Source organism: Lissotriton vulgaris, chromosome 1_1, assembly GCF_964263255.1.
Source record: "Lissotriton vulgaris chromosome 1_1, aLisVul1.2, whole genome shotgun sequence".
Lineage (NCBI taxonomy): Eukaryota > Metazoa > Chordata > Amphibia > Caudata > Salamandridae > Lissotriton > Lissotriton vulgaris.
The window spans coordinates 595,056,295-595,071,556 of record NC_141685.1 but is presented as its reverse complement, the minus strand read 5'-3'; the positions used below and the strand labels follow the sequence as shown (position 1 = coordinate 595,071,556).

The 15,262-nt window shown below is 45.2% G+C and overlaps 1 protein-coding gene across 1 annotated transcript in view; it reads right to left on the bottom strand.

Moving 5' to 3' along the window:
• DNAI3 (dynein axonemal intermediate chain 3) overlaps nt 1-15,262 on the bottom strand; it is a 1,122,635-nt gene that overhangs the window by 755,885 nt on the left and 351,488 nt on the right. Inside the window, exon 11 of the mRNA XM_086954055.1 lies at nt 2,407-2,496. Within this exon, the coding sequence (XP_086810181.1) occupies nt 2,407-2,496 (90 nt within the window). The remainder of the gene's footprint in view (nt 1-2,406; nt 2,497-15,262) is intronic.

The following is a 15,262-nucleotide window of genomic DNA, read 5'->3' as shown; positions in this document are numbered from 1 at the left end:
TGGTTCCTAGTTTGTAATAGCTTTGCATTGCTATTTTTATATACAGGGGACTCCCATCTTTTTGACGGGGAATGATTCAAGCATGTGAATCTATGAAAGTTTCAATACTGGAGTACATGTACATCTTCATGGCCTTATGATGTCATCACGGATCACAGAAAGGCATCCCCTGACATCACCCGTCCAGTGGATTGTTTAATTGATCAGGGAAGTTTTAAATGGACACAATTTGATCCGATTTACGGACGAGAGGTTTTAAGGCATGGGCAAAGTGGGCAATTGCCCAGAGCCCCCACCTTCCAAGGAGCCCCTGGGAAGGTTAACTTTCTCTTTAGCTCCCATCTGTATATTTCTTCAACACAGTTTTTAACATATTATTCACTATTGTTTGGCATCATAGTGTTTAAGTTAGCAGAAAATGGAGAATAAAGCACATAGTGGTGCCCAACAGGGGCCCTAAAGAATGTGCTGCTCAGTCCCCCCTAAAATTATACTGTTTTGCTGTGAAATAGCTGGAGTCAGAATAGCAAAGCATTCCAACAGCATTGGCAGGAGATGGGATCCAATAAAGATGGAATGTAAATCAGAAGCCTCCTGCTATCATATCATCAGATTCTAAACAGAAAGTAAAAGTAAAAACAAAAACACTGGCACTGAAGGGAACTAGCTTGAGGGCAGATGTGCTCATTGTGAGAGAGCAGAACGATGTCACTCAAAGTGAAGTTAACCAGTGGATTAAGTAGGCTGACCCACTGCCCCATGCTATATACTGTAGTGGGCGGAAGACAAATGTGAATGCCCCAACAACATACAAATGGATGAAGGGAGGTGGCTGAAAGACCCTAAATGTAAGAAAATTATATATTTTTTTAATAAAATCACAAGGTTTTGACTAACACCAGACCTAAAAAGATTGGCACTGTAACGACACTAAGAGGGTCCAGTGCCTCAAGTAAGGTAAGGAAGGATGATTCCACGATAAAGCCCTCCTTGTGACCAGGTTATAGGTTATACCTCCCACAAATGTTTTCCCACACAGAATCAATGCCCAGACCTAATCCAAAGTTCTAGAGACGCATCCTCTAACAAGAATGCACAGGAGTAACTAATAATTCATTAATATATGAAATTAAAGAAAATTCACAAGTTTACATTACAGTGTTCAGAAACAGTTTTCCACTGATTTACTTTAATAACAATAGAAAGTTCTTCACACAAAATTTATTGAAGTAGTGACGACGACCTCGTCCGTTTTTTTTCAATAACCTTTTTATTAGCCAAACATATTGTTACAAACTTACAATGTATAATGACGTAAACAGATATACATTTAATTTAAAAACGTATCAATGAGATGGGCTTTACAATTCTTTTTCAGGATCTATTTATCTAGATTCACACCCTGCCTTACTGAATGCTTACTGTTGGACCCTTAAAGACGAAGAACGTTCAACAAGAGTTTCTTTGCATAAATAGAAGTAGAACAAAAGAAGAAAAAAAAACTTCAACCAGCCTAACCACTCCCTAGAATATTACTACGTAACTGACAGCACTCAATTTGTTTCCATCAAGGATAGGCCCACAGGAATCAGGAAATAGTGCACTATTATGTTAGGGTTTGTAAAGGGTCGGGGCCCGAGGTCCCAGTACAGTATAAGTAATGACACAGACGCGGATTGATGGTATCTGGAATTGGCCCAGGGCACGTGTGCCCGTCCCATTTTATTTACAGGGTCACATGTCGTGCCACCTGTGATGGATGGGTGTGGGGGATAATGTAAGCCAGCCCTCGGGGAGTGAATGTTACAAGAAAGACTAGAACACTAACCACCCAGTCACTAAAGCGTTGATCGAGGAATGTGTGCCTAGTGTGGCCGGGATATATTTGCTCTTATTTCATCTGGGGGTGTCAGGTTCGCAGGGAGTTGTCGAGGGTGGCATGGAAAATGTCCATCTGTCGGACAGTTCAATAAATCTCGTTGTGGTTTTTTTTGTTTTTAAGTGGAGGGAGATGAACCTAGGAGACAATGTTGTGCGATGGAAACGCACAGACCCCGTAAATCAACAACAGCTGATTAGAAAGAAAAACATCAGGCTATAGATATCAATAGATTAAATAGGAACTACATTATGTGTACTGTTTGACTTATAAGCCAAGAGATAGCTGGTTTTAGAATTTTGCACAGTTCAAAAGTTATAAAGCCGAAAGATGCATAATATTTTGCAGAGAACTGCGACGTTGCCACAACTTCATAAATTCACATAAACCACTGCGTTCTGTTCAAGTAAAGAGATTCTTGATTTTGAGGACAGCCTACCCTTGGATTTAAACCAATGTCTGAAAACAATCTTGTAAAGCTAAATGGAAGTGCATAGGGCAAGAAATGGAAACGAATGTCAACCCACCTGCCCATTCATGCAGCCTCCAGCGATAATGCTGGAATCCGTTGGACAGAACTTGAAGCAGCAGATTTCTTCTGGACACTCGAGCATCAGCTAAAGAGAAACAATAGACAAGTAAAAAGCATTTTTATGATAAGAAGTTGTGCAAGAGGAATTACAGATACGAAAGTATTTCGAATGTATGCAAGGTTCATGATTATCTAGCGATAAACATTTCCGTGTGCCTGTGCGGGACTGAGGAACAGAGCAGGTGGGCTGCTTAGAGTCATTTTAGGCATGGGCAAACCACCGCTTCGAAAGGGTCCCACGATAAAGTCCGACTTGACGTCCCTGTCTAATATTATCCTGGCCATAAAAAACAGACGTGTATTTACTGACAAGAACCCTCATACTCTCAGGAAGAAGGTTGCGCATTAGAAAAAAGACTACCTTTCTATCTCATTTCTTTTGCTTAACTTCGCATCTTCTACCTCACCCTCTCTTTTCACTTTCTCACTCTACAGCTTTCTCTCTCTAATTATTTGTGTTCATATCCCCCGCCATTTAAATTCTATCTCACCTATATTTTAATGAGACCTCACTCAAAACAATTCCTCCACCCTTCTCTACTGCTCTCACGACCTCTCCTTTCCATCATTCTCTACATCTTTATTTCTATTACTCTGCCTCCTATCTCTGCCTAAACATTCTTGCTCCCTTCTTTGCAATTCACGGGTGTTTCCACTGCTTTCATCCACTTCACCTCCCAGCATCATCCCTTCACCTAGCCAAAGTATTTATCAATCCTGCTCTCTATACCCCACGCCTCTTCATCTCTCTTATCCATCCCTCTAACTCATCACCCTTGCTCACTTTTCTCTCGAAAAATCATTTTTTTCTACGTCATATCTAGTTAACTGCCTTGCATCATTATAACAGCTCTCAAAACGTAACTTCTCAATTTACATCACCACTCAATCACAACCTCACTTCTCCACCCTACCTTTCTTTTCTCTACGTCACCTCTCTCACACCTTTCGTCTTTCTTGCTGCTTCGCTTTCGCATCCTCTACCTCGTTTGCTCTAGTAATTCCTCCTTAGGTCCCTTTCTCTCTCCCTCCTCTCTACACCGCCTTTTTCCTATCACCTTCTCTACTTCACCTTTTTCCACCTCTCTCTCTTTAAACACCTCTCTATCTCACCCTCCACCTCTACCCATGCATTAACCTCTATTGTCTCAACTTTTCTCCCTAGATTTCAAATCTTATTCTAGCCTTCTCTCTGATGTTGCTACCTTTCTCTGCATCTCTCTATCCTGTTTAGTTGACCTCCCTCCTATCCCTCTTCTCATGTTGACCCTCGCTGTACGATAGCTAGATCTAGCTACCTTGCATCTGTCCATACCTCTCTTATTACTTCTCCAAGCCTCCTGTCTAGATCTACCTCAATATGCCTCTACCTCACCTTTTTTTTCTACATTCCTTGACATCATCACTTTGTGGGCCCATATTTCTCTCTCTCCACCTCACTGTAAAACCGTACCTATCTCTCTACATTTTTTCTCTATTCATTCAGCAATTTTATATAGCGCAGACACGGCCGGAAGTTACAGTTACAATAATTACGTTCAGACATTGCATCAGTAGCTACGACCAGGACAAAAGCAGACGTTGGTCCTGGACGTACACACTTCAAGCATTGATTAAGATGGTGGGGACATACAATGAAGGTAGTTAGTCTCCTGGATAGAGTACTTAGGTATGGTTGAGGGTGATTAACCCAAGTGTCTGTCAAAGGTCCTTTTTCTAGGTGACTATGCAGGTTGTTAGGCGAAGGGAGAGAGGTAAGCAGTTCCAGTTTCTTGAGGCACTACCAGAGAATGACTGGCTCATGCACCGTTCTTGTCTGAAGGTGGGGGATTACAGGAGTAGGGCTTGCGCATTTCTGGAACCCCAGTTTGCTCTGGAGATTTTCAGCTTATCATTTAGATAGGAGGGTGAAGAGGAGTGCAGAGCTCTGTGTATACTGCAGGCTGTTTTGAATTGGGCCCAAGCTTCAATGCGAAGCCCTTGGAGGCATAACAGGGCCGGAGAAATGTGGTCACATTTCTTGAGAAATAACTTGAAGGGTGCTGCTGTATGTAGAGTTGCTCCCACTGGACCTAGATGAACTTTGGGAATGCCTCAGAGAAAGGCGATTATGTGGTCTAGTCTGGAGAGGACGAGTGACTGCACCACTGTTTTGAGGTTTTGTTCTGGGACCAGTTGTCTGATGCCCCATTGCTGCCTGAGTTGGTGTAGTGTGCTTTTGGCCATGACTGTAGAGATTTAGATGATTGTTAACGTTGATAACAAGGGATCTAGTACCCTGGACAATGGCAGGCCAGCCATCCAAGACAGGAAAGTTGGCCATCAATTCCTAAAATGGGGTTTTTGCTTTCAGAGATGTGATCAAAAGACCTTCCCCACTTTCTTACTTTTTGTCTACCTCCCCTGTCTTTTTTAGGGCTCGGGCCTGCTGTACACTGCGCATGCAGTGTCGCGTAGCGAGAGTCCTTTTATCGGGGATTTGAAAATGGACCTGGAAATTCCACGCAGCTCATGCATGTTATTTCCAAGATCCATTTTTATTGGCCTTTGCGTGCGTGCTGTTTTTTAACAGAACACGCAATAGGCCATAGGCGGTCGCGTAGCTCCGCCTATGGCCTATTGGTGTCTGTCACACGCACCAGAGGCCATATATCTTCAATTATCGCGGCCGTCAGGCGCGATAATTGAAGACATATGCTTGCAGTCTTTTTTATTTTGCTCGGGCCTGCTGTACACTGCTCATGCAGTGTCGCGTAGCGAGAGTCCTTTTCCCGGGGATTTGAAAATGGACCTTAAAATTCCACGCAGCTCGTGCGTATTATTTCCAAGGTCCATTTTCATTGGCCTTTGCGTGCGTGCTGTTTTTGAACAGAACACGCAATAGGCCATAGGCGGTCGTGTAGCTCCGCCTATGGCCTATTGGTGACTGTTACGCGCACCAGAGGCCATATATCTTCAATTATAGCGGCCATCAGGCGCGATAATTGAAGACATATGCTTGAAGTCTTTTTTTTTTGCATCCATTTCAGGGCGAAGCAAGTAAATGCTGACGTCTTGTTTTTTTATTTAATGTATGGACAGCAGAGTGAGAGTGACAGCAGAGTGAGAGTGACAGCATGAGCGACAGCAGAGTGAGAGTGACAGCATGGGTGACAGCGGAGTGAGAGTGACAGTATGAGTGACAGCAGAGTGAGAGTGACAGCATGAGTGACAGCAGTGAGAGTGACAGCATGGGTGACAGCAGAGTGAGAGTGACAGCATGAGTGACGGCAGAGTGAGAGTGACAGCAGAGTGAGTGACAGCAGAGTGAGTGACAGCAGAGTGAGTGACAGCAGAGTGAGTGGCTGCAGATTGAGTGACAGCAGAGTGAGTGACAGCAGAGTGAGAGTGACAGCATGAGTGACAGCAGTGAGAGTGACAGCATGGGTGACAGCAGAGTGAGAGTGACAGCATGAGTGACGGCAGAGTGAGAGTGACAGCAGAGTGAGTGACAGCAGAGTGAGTGACAGCAGAGTGAGTGGCTGCAGATTGAGTGACAGCAGAGTGAGTGACTGCAGAGTGAGAGTGACTGCAGAGTGACTGCAGAGTGAGAGTGACTGCAGAGTGAGAGTGACTGCATGAGTGACAGCAGAGTGAGAGTGACAGCAGAGTGAGAGTGACTGCATGAGTGACAGCAGTGTGAGTGACAGCAGTGAGAGTGACTGCAGAGTGAGAGTGACTGCATGAGTGACTGCAGAGTGAGAGTGACTGAATGAGTGACTGCAGAGTGAGAGTGACAGCATGAGAGACTGCAGAGTGAAAGTGATAGCATGAGTGACTGCAGAGTGAGAGTGACTGCAGAGTGAGAGAGACTCAGCAGTGTGAGTGTTCCAGAGAGAGCAGGGTATGCTTGTGTGCTTACACGGTGCACTGACACACACAGGAGCTAAAACAAAGAACAGCTGAACACGTGTCTTGGGAGCTTGTGAGGGAAGCAGCAAGGAGGGGACACCCCAACCAATCAAGCGCAACTACTCACAAACTACTGTACGATTACAACACAGGCCAAAGGGCAGAGGTAGGTCTTTTCGCATTACGTAGGGTGAGCAGTGTGTAGTGTGAGCAGTGTGTGAGTGTGCAGAGTGAGCAGTGTGTGAGTGTGCAGGGTGAGCAGTGTGTGAGCATGCAGGGTGAGCAGCGTGTGAGTATGAAAACAAGTTACTTACCTGTAACTTTGGTTTCCCAGTATTAGTAACTTTCATAGATTCCCATGCTTTTGTATCATTCCCCGTCGTCGGAATGGGAGTCTCGGTAACAAAAATACCATAGCTGTAGGTACAAAAGAGAAAGGAAAAAGGCCTAGGCCTCATTCCCTTTTGTAGCATATCACCCTCTTTTTGTAAAAGAGACCAAACTTAGGCATCAGCCAATCAGAAGTGCCTCACCCCTTAGAACTCTCCTGAAGGAAACTCAGAGCCTCAGATTTTTGTAGCCGTTGTGTACTTAGACACCATATCTGTTGTAGGCTGAGCTTTCCTCGGGGAGGTGGGTGGGCGCATGGGAATCTATGAAAGTTACCAATACTGGGGAACCAAAGTTACAGGTAAGTAACTTGTTTTCTTACCCCAGTATTGGAACCTTCATAGATTCCCATGCTTTTGTATCAGAGTAGCAAGCAATTAGCAACAAAAACACATTTTGTGTCATAAAATTATTGCAATAGCCAACATGACATAAAAATACAAGATGTGTCATACGGAAGGTGGGATAGAAAGGAAAGCTCACCAATTATTGGAAGATGTTCCTCAGGACAGCCTGTCCTACTGCTGTATCATCTTGTTGTAAGGACTCCAAGCAGTAATGCTTGGTAAAGGTGTGAACGCTGCTCCAGGTAGCAGCTCTGCAAATGTCTTTAATCTGCACCCCCGCGAAGAGGGCTGTTGAAGATGCCACAGATCTTGTGGAATGTGCTCGAATCCTACCAGTCAGAGGTTTTCCTGCTGCAGTGTGACAATGCAGAATGGCACTTGTGATCCATCTTGAAGTACCCTGTTTGGATAGCGGAAGGCCCTTGCTTGGACCCCCAAAGGCAACAAATAACTGTGAGGATTTCAGAAATCCCTTAGTACGTTCCAAATAGAATTTCAAGCATCGCTGTACATTAACGAATGCAATGTTCTTTCTGCTGGTGTAGCCGGTTGAGGAAAGAACGCCTTCAGAATGACCGGCTCATTCAAGTGGAAGTCCGAGGGAACCTTAGGCATAAACCTAGAGTTAGTTCTCATGATTACAGTGTTCCTTTTGAATTGGAGGAAAGGTTCTTTGATAGTTAAGGCCTGCAATTGTCCAACACGCCTAGCCGACGTGAGAGCGAGAAGGAGAGCCGTTTTCCAAGAAAGATATTTCATGTCAGAACGATGCATTGGTTTAAATGGGCCTTTCATGTGCTGAGAACAGACTAGCTTTAAATGCCAAGTAGGAGGAGGCGGTCTCACTGGTGGATAGACTCTGAACAAGCCCTTAAGAAACTGCTGGACAATCCTGGAAGACCACAAGGAAGGTCCAGACCAGACCTTCTGTACCTCAAAATCGCTGCCAAATGGACTTTAATCGATGAATGAGTTAGTCCCGACTTAGCCAAGGACAGCAGATAAGGTAGGAGCTGATGAGGCTTTGAAGCCAAAAGATCAATCTTTTCTCTCCTACACCAGCAACTAAGCATGGGCGAATTTTGCGAATCTCGCGTTCGCGAATTTTGCGGATTTGCGAACTCGCAATCCGCAAAATCCGCGAATTCCCGCGAATTTGCGGATTTTTTTTTTTTGTGTTCGCCCGTGTTTCTGCCAGTTCGCGAGGGTTTTTACAATTTCGCAATTTGCGAACTTACCTGTCGGGTCGCAAGTTTTGCGAACTTGTTGTTTCTACGTGTCCAGCCTGTTTGGGACACTCTTCTTCATCACTGCCACTCTCTGTCACCACTGCCACTCTCTGACTACTCATGCCACCCTCTGGCCCACCCATGCCACCCTCTGTTTCATCACCACACCCTCTGGTTGTCCAGTGTACATTATTTTCGGCAAAGCAAAGCACACCTTCCCTGCCTCAAGTGACCTGAATTAATTTGGGGCTGATTAATGTGTCACAGAATATTTTTTTAGCTGGCACCTGCTTCCTTAGTGCGCCCTGATTAGTGATCTTTTGCACTTGCTAAGTGCTTTCATTGTTGCAAAATTAGTTACAACACCTGCCCTGCCCCAACTGACAATAATGAATTAGGGGCTGATTAATGGATTTTAACTTGCAGCCTGGCTCCTGCTTGTCTCCCTTAGCTGTAATTCAGGACCTTTGTGGCATATGTGTAACTATTCTGAGGTTCAGAGCAGGGTCACATAATAGTTGCAACTGGCAACTGAACTCTGGAGGGGCCCCTCAGGAAGCACTACAGGAAATGGCACTAATGATGAGCCTGAACTTTTGAACCTGGTAAGTAGTTTCAGTTTTGCTAAGATCGTATTTCTGCAATTTAGCACTTATTCGCGGGGCGCGAAGTTGTACTGGGAAGCCGCGAACTCACGCGAACAGTGCGAGCAGTGCGAGCAAAATCCGCTGCTCGCGGATTTTGCGGGAGATTCGCGAATCTCGCGGATTGCGAATTTCCCGAAAATCCGCAAAATCCGCGAGCGAAACGGATTTTCCGCCCATGCTTACCAGCAACAGAATCGTTTCCACTTAAGATGGTAAGTCCTGTTCATTGAAGGGGCTCTTGCCTGGGAAAGGACTTCCTTCATCTCTCTTGATATGGGGAGATTCATAAACTCTCGCTGCTCAGGAGCCATGCTGTCAGGTGTAATGACTGTGGATCTGGGTGCCAAACTTGTCCTTCAGACATTGTGAGGAGATCTGGTATAGCCCTCAAAGGAAGAGGAGGAGCTAGCGACAACAGATGGAGTTCCATGTACCAGAACTGTCTCGGCCAAGCAGGGGCTATCAAGATCATCCTGCACGGCTCCACCTTGATCTTCCTGATGAGCCGCAGGATCAGAGGGATGGGGGGAAAGGCGTAGACAAATGTCCTTGACCAGGCTATCGAAAGCGCATTTCCCAGTGACCCTCGATGGTGAAATCTGCTTGCGTAAGACCGGCATTTCTTGTAGGTCGGTATGGCAAAGAGATCCACCTCCGGTCTGCCCCACTGGCTGAAGACCTCTTACAGAACTCGCTGGTTCAATTTCCACTCGTGGCTGACTGAGGATGACCTGCTCAGTGGAGTTCTGGACTTTTTGGTTCCGTCCAGAGGTGTCAGGGTACAACACCCAAAGACCCCGGAGTTCCAACCTGCCTTGGTGCACAAATGAACAGAAACACGGGCTTCTCGATGGTGGCGTCAAAGACCAAAGGTTTATTACTGCAGGGACACAGAAGTCACAGATACTACACACGGGCAGTAATCAGGAGCCTGTTCGATTTGTACAAAGTGGGTTGCTCCTTATATACGAAATTTTAAGCTGGGGGCGAATTCTTTACATGTAATACATTCCCAAAACCTTTGTGTCTAAAACAATAAATATTTGGTGTTACACAGGAACCGTCGATAATATCTGAGGCCAAACATTGCGAAGAGAGGGGTTCCCACTAGTTTGTCACAATTCCCTGTCAATATTGCATTCAGGACCCGGACCGCCTCATCGTAAAGTTCGTTACCTCCCCCTAATAAAGATTCAGAAAGAAAGAAACAGAGCCAGGTGTGGAAGATAGAAAAGTGGGATAAGGGATGTTTGTGGGTTGTAAATGGGCAAGGCTACCGGCTTCGGCCGCCTAATCATGATCAGGTACAATGGACACGAAGACCAGTTTGGCAGGACTAGCCTCGGGCAGAGGAGGTAGCCTTTGTCGAGTCATGCAGCTACAGTGTGATCTGGTTTAAGGTGCACGTGTCATGAAAGAGGTGAATCTCCGGCTAAGGTTACGTGTCCTTAATCGAAATGAAGTGATCAGAGGCTATTGCATATGTGAGGGCAAGAATCACAAAATGGCGGCCATGATCTAAGATGGATGCCATGGGTAGATCAGAAATGTGTTTATAGAAGGAGTGCTCTTGCTCGTAGCGTAGCGAAAACACCAGGATATACTAAATGGATCATTTGCGGTTCACTGATACCAATATTATATATTTCCGACAAACTTGAAAACACGGGTTCAAGTCGTCACGGAACCGTCACGGAACCTCAGACCCTCCTTTTGCCCTTACATAGGCAATTACTCAGTCTATGTCAGAATCTAGTTCTATGCTCATCAGGTCAGTGACATGCTGTTGTATCATCATCCTTTCTCGTGTCTTTTCTCCAAACGCAGGTGGTTTTCTGAGACAAGTTGCAGCACAAAAACTACACAGAGCAGGACCACACTGGATAATCAGACAACATGAGAATAGGAATACTAAGATGACACCAATGACCATCAGAACCTTCCATCCCCACGCTGATATCAGAGTCCAAAACCACTCCATGAAGGACCAGTTTCCCTTGTCTACATGTATGGAGTCTGAAATCTTGTGCAACTTAGAGATCGCCTCATAGACTGTTGGAGCATTATTAGGAATAAAGACACAGCAGCTCGATTGGATCATTCTGCATACCCCACCTCGATCTGCAAGTATAACGTCTAGAACCATACGGTTCTGCAACGTCATGAGCCTATCCGCCTGAAGCTCAGCTGTCAGATTGCTAAGGGCACCAGCAGTTTCGGTAATAGTAGATTCAACTACCCGTGTTAGCTGACGTATGTTTCTACTATTGGCCATAGGTCCCCAGAACGGAAGGAAGCCTTTGAAGAAGTCTCCAGCTTCCTGACCAGCGGTATCTTCCTTGCTGAAGACACCTCTCGCTATTCTGGTTCTGTGGTAATCAGGTGAAGCAGTGTATGTCGCAGGCAATAGTCGAGCAATATAACATGATCCAGAAAAGTCGGCAGGCAACCATGTATAAGCTCTGTCTCGACAAATGAAGTAGGTACCCCTAGCAGTAAGAAAGGCAGGGGAAGAGTTAGCCGGAAACACATAAGTCTCTACGCACTCACTCCTCCCTAGTTGAGCTCTCGGATTTCTCCCATTACCTTGCAAACAGACCTGACCTCGGTGAGGTACGACCCAGATTGGAGTTGAGCTTTTACGCTTGCTTTCTCCTAAACTAAGGCGATACTCTGAAGTATTCCAACTTAAATATACTCGCAATTCGTCTCTAGGGTAAGATGGAGTATTATTGACGTCCTTGACCATGTCAATAGTTCCCTGGACTAAGGCTTTGTTGGCAGAGTTATATTTAGTGGAACGCGGTGGACGTGGAGGATAGGTTTCAAGGGCATAAGCAAAGATGGTTTGGAAGGCCTGAAATGATCCATTATAGCTGTAAGGCAAAACCAGATATGGAATACCTTTATCCATAGTGTGGGGTATCAAGCCACACACCCAGCAGTCTGTAGTGTTAACTACCAGTTGGTGTTGGTGCAAGAGCTGTACAAAAGTGTTGTTAGTGAATTCTGAGCGTCGGGCTTGCTCATGTTCTGGAAACGAGTGAAAAGAGTGTATAGAAGAAACAGTAGAAATAGCAGGATCAAGGGGAGGTACTGTAGAAACTGGCACAAAAATCAAATTTACACTAAAGACGATTCCACCCACCAATGTTGCTAAAACAATCAAGAATGTAATGGCACATTGCATCAGAAAACATTTGCTATGAAGAATTCTATTAAATCTGTTTCTGCGAACATAAATCATATTTTCTCGTTGCAGCGCAGGAAGCTCCATCTTCTACAATCCGCTCGCGACCACTGATGATGTGTACGTAGATGAAAATGCCTCTATCAGCCCTGGGAGTTTCCAGAACCAACAGAAAGATCGACCTTGTGTCAGACCCCTGCAAATTCAAACTAGGCACACAGCCACGACCCTACGGCTACCCAGACGGCAAGGCAATTTTAAAAACAAATAAACAATAGCAAACTTCCTGGCTGAAGGCAAAAAGTTCAATATATCAAAATCACAATATGCAGTTGCCTGCTTTATTTGTCCATTTTATGGCTTCTTAGGTTGTATCTCTGCTTCGCTGGTACTGTCTGATCGGAAAATAGTGTATCACTAGCAGCTGTTGCAGAGTTTAAGTTCGCAGATAGCAAGGTTTCTTCTGATGCTGGAGACAAATGTTCAGTGTTCAAAGGAGTCTTTTCAGGAGGAGAGTCAGGTTTGGAAGTGTCAGTAATCAATTCGGCATCGCTGAAAGAGATGAACTTCGGAGTGATTTCAGATTCGGAGGCACCAATTCCCTTTTTCACCCAGTCGTCGTAAGGGAGCGGCAACGGAACACGCTTTACGTGAGAGGCGTGAATCCAGTGTTTGCGGCCAGCTACACGAACTGCTGTCCTCGTCGCCAGTAAGATCTGAAAAGGCCCCACAAATCTTGGTTGAAGGTTCTTCGTCCTCGCAAAGTTCTTGATTACAATGAAATCACCCGGTTTCAGCTGGTGCCCTGGACTCTCCGGAGGTTTTGGCAAGGCATCGAAAACCTGTTGATGAATAAGACTCAATTTAGCAGTCAAGTCGTAAAGGTAGTCTATCAACATAGGATATTCAATGGAGCAAAATTGTTTAGGCCTCGGCACACCCCAGATATTTGCCGGGCGGCCAAACACAATCTCGTATGGACTAAGCCCTATTCTAGAATGTACTGTTGCTCTCGTTGATAACAAGGCCAAAGGAAGTGCGTCTGGCCAGGCTAAACCTGTGGATGCTTGTATTTTGGCTATTTTCAGCTTGAGGGTGCCATTATAACCCTCGACTAAACCAGCAGACTGGGGATGATTTGCACTGTGAAATTTCTGTTTCAGTCCTAGGCCGGCACACACACTCTGCATAACTTTCCCTATAAACTCACTTCCGTTATCTGACCATACAATCCGTGGCATTCCATACCTAGGGAAAAATTCCTTGAGAAGAATTTTGGCAGTAGATAGGGCAGTGTTGTCCTTTAGTGGGTATGCTTCTATCCACCTGGAAAAAGCACAGACTACCACCAGGACGTACTTTAGATTGTTGCAGCGTTCCATGTGAATGAAGTCTAACTGAATCACTTCAAAGGGGCAGGAAGGAGGAGCGAAATGACCAGCTGGAGTTGGAGTTCCCTTGCCAGGATTATGCATCAAGCACACCATACAATTTTTCACCACTCTCTCTGCACACTTACTTATTCCCTCATTCTTCCAGACCGGAGCTAACATCTTACATATCCCTTTAGAACTTATATGCGCTACTCCATGCGCCATCGTCACTACTGCAAGCACATATGCATCGGGCAACATCCAACGCTGCTGTTCTGTCAAATCAATCCAACATCCATTCAAGTCCAACTTGCCCGTACTTTCTCTCCATACACGTTTCTCTTCCTCAGTCGCTTCTTTCTGAATCTCTTTCACACTTTCCATAGTATCCTCACACATTCCAGACTCAGCAATCCATCTTGCAGACGTAGCAACATACATTCTGCTCATCGTGTCTCTAGCTGTCTGTTTAGCGATTTCGTCAGCAAAAGCATTCCCACGACCAACATCATCCGTGATTGCTTTATGAGCACTGCACTTCACAATCGCAACTTCAGTCGGCAAGGTTAGAGATTCCAACAAGTCGTTAACTAGCTGACCATGTTGGATCTTAGTCCCATGGGACGTAATGAACCCTCTTTCTCTCCACAACCGGCCAAAACTATGGGCCACGCCAAATGCGTACTGACTATCTGTAAACACATTCACTCTCTTTCCCTCAGCTAAAACACACGCTCTCGTTAGAGCTATTAATTCTGCAGCTTGGGCAGAATTCTGACTTACTCTTGCAGTCTCCACAATCGTCTTCAAAGTCGTTACTGCGTAAGCAGCAGTCACATCACCATTTTCCAATTTAAAACATGACCCGTCCACATACAGCGTACCATCCGGATCTGATAGAGGAGTATCTTTCAAATCGATGCGTCCTTTTGTCTCTTCCTCCGTTTTGAAATGGCAATCATGTGGCTCGGAATCACTCGACTCTTGATCAGTCGGCAACAATGTCGCTGGATTCAATACATTGCATCTTTTAATCTGAATATGACTCGCTAGTATTGTCAGCTCGTAACCAGATAATCTCGCACTAGTAAGGTGTTGAGTCTTCGTTCGGTTCATGAGTGTATCCACTGCATGAGGAACCATGACCACTAGCATGTTATTCATCACCAAACCAGCAGATTGTCGAATGGAAGCTGCAGCTGCCGCTGTAGCTCTCAAACAACTAGGCAACGCTCTGGCTACCGGATCTAATGTTGATGAAAAATACGCACAAGGGCGTTGTTTATCACCAAACTTCTGTGTCAGAACACTCAACGCGCAACCTTCTCTTTCGTGAACGTAGAGCGTGAATGGCTTACTGTAATCAGGTGTACCCAATACAGGAGCTGAACACAATGCTTTTCGTAATTCAGTAAAACTCTCTTGACATTCATCAGACCATGGCACCGGACTCGGAACATTTTTCCCAGTCAAAGCTACCAATGGCTTCGCTAAAAGAGAAAAATTTGGAATCCACTGCCTACAGTAAGAGGTAATACCTAGAAAGGCACGTACTTCTCTCTGTGTGCGTGGAACACTCATCTGCGTAATTGCTTTTATTCTTTCTGGGGTCAACTTCCTTCCCTCCTTTGACAAGAGATGACCTAGGTAGGTCACTTCTTGGCAGCAGTATTGCATTTTCGAAGGAGACACCTTGTGATTCAAATTAGACAAATGATGCAATA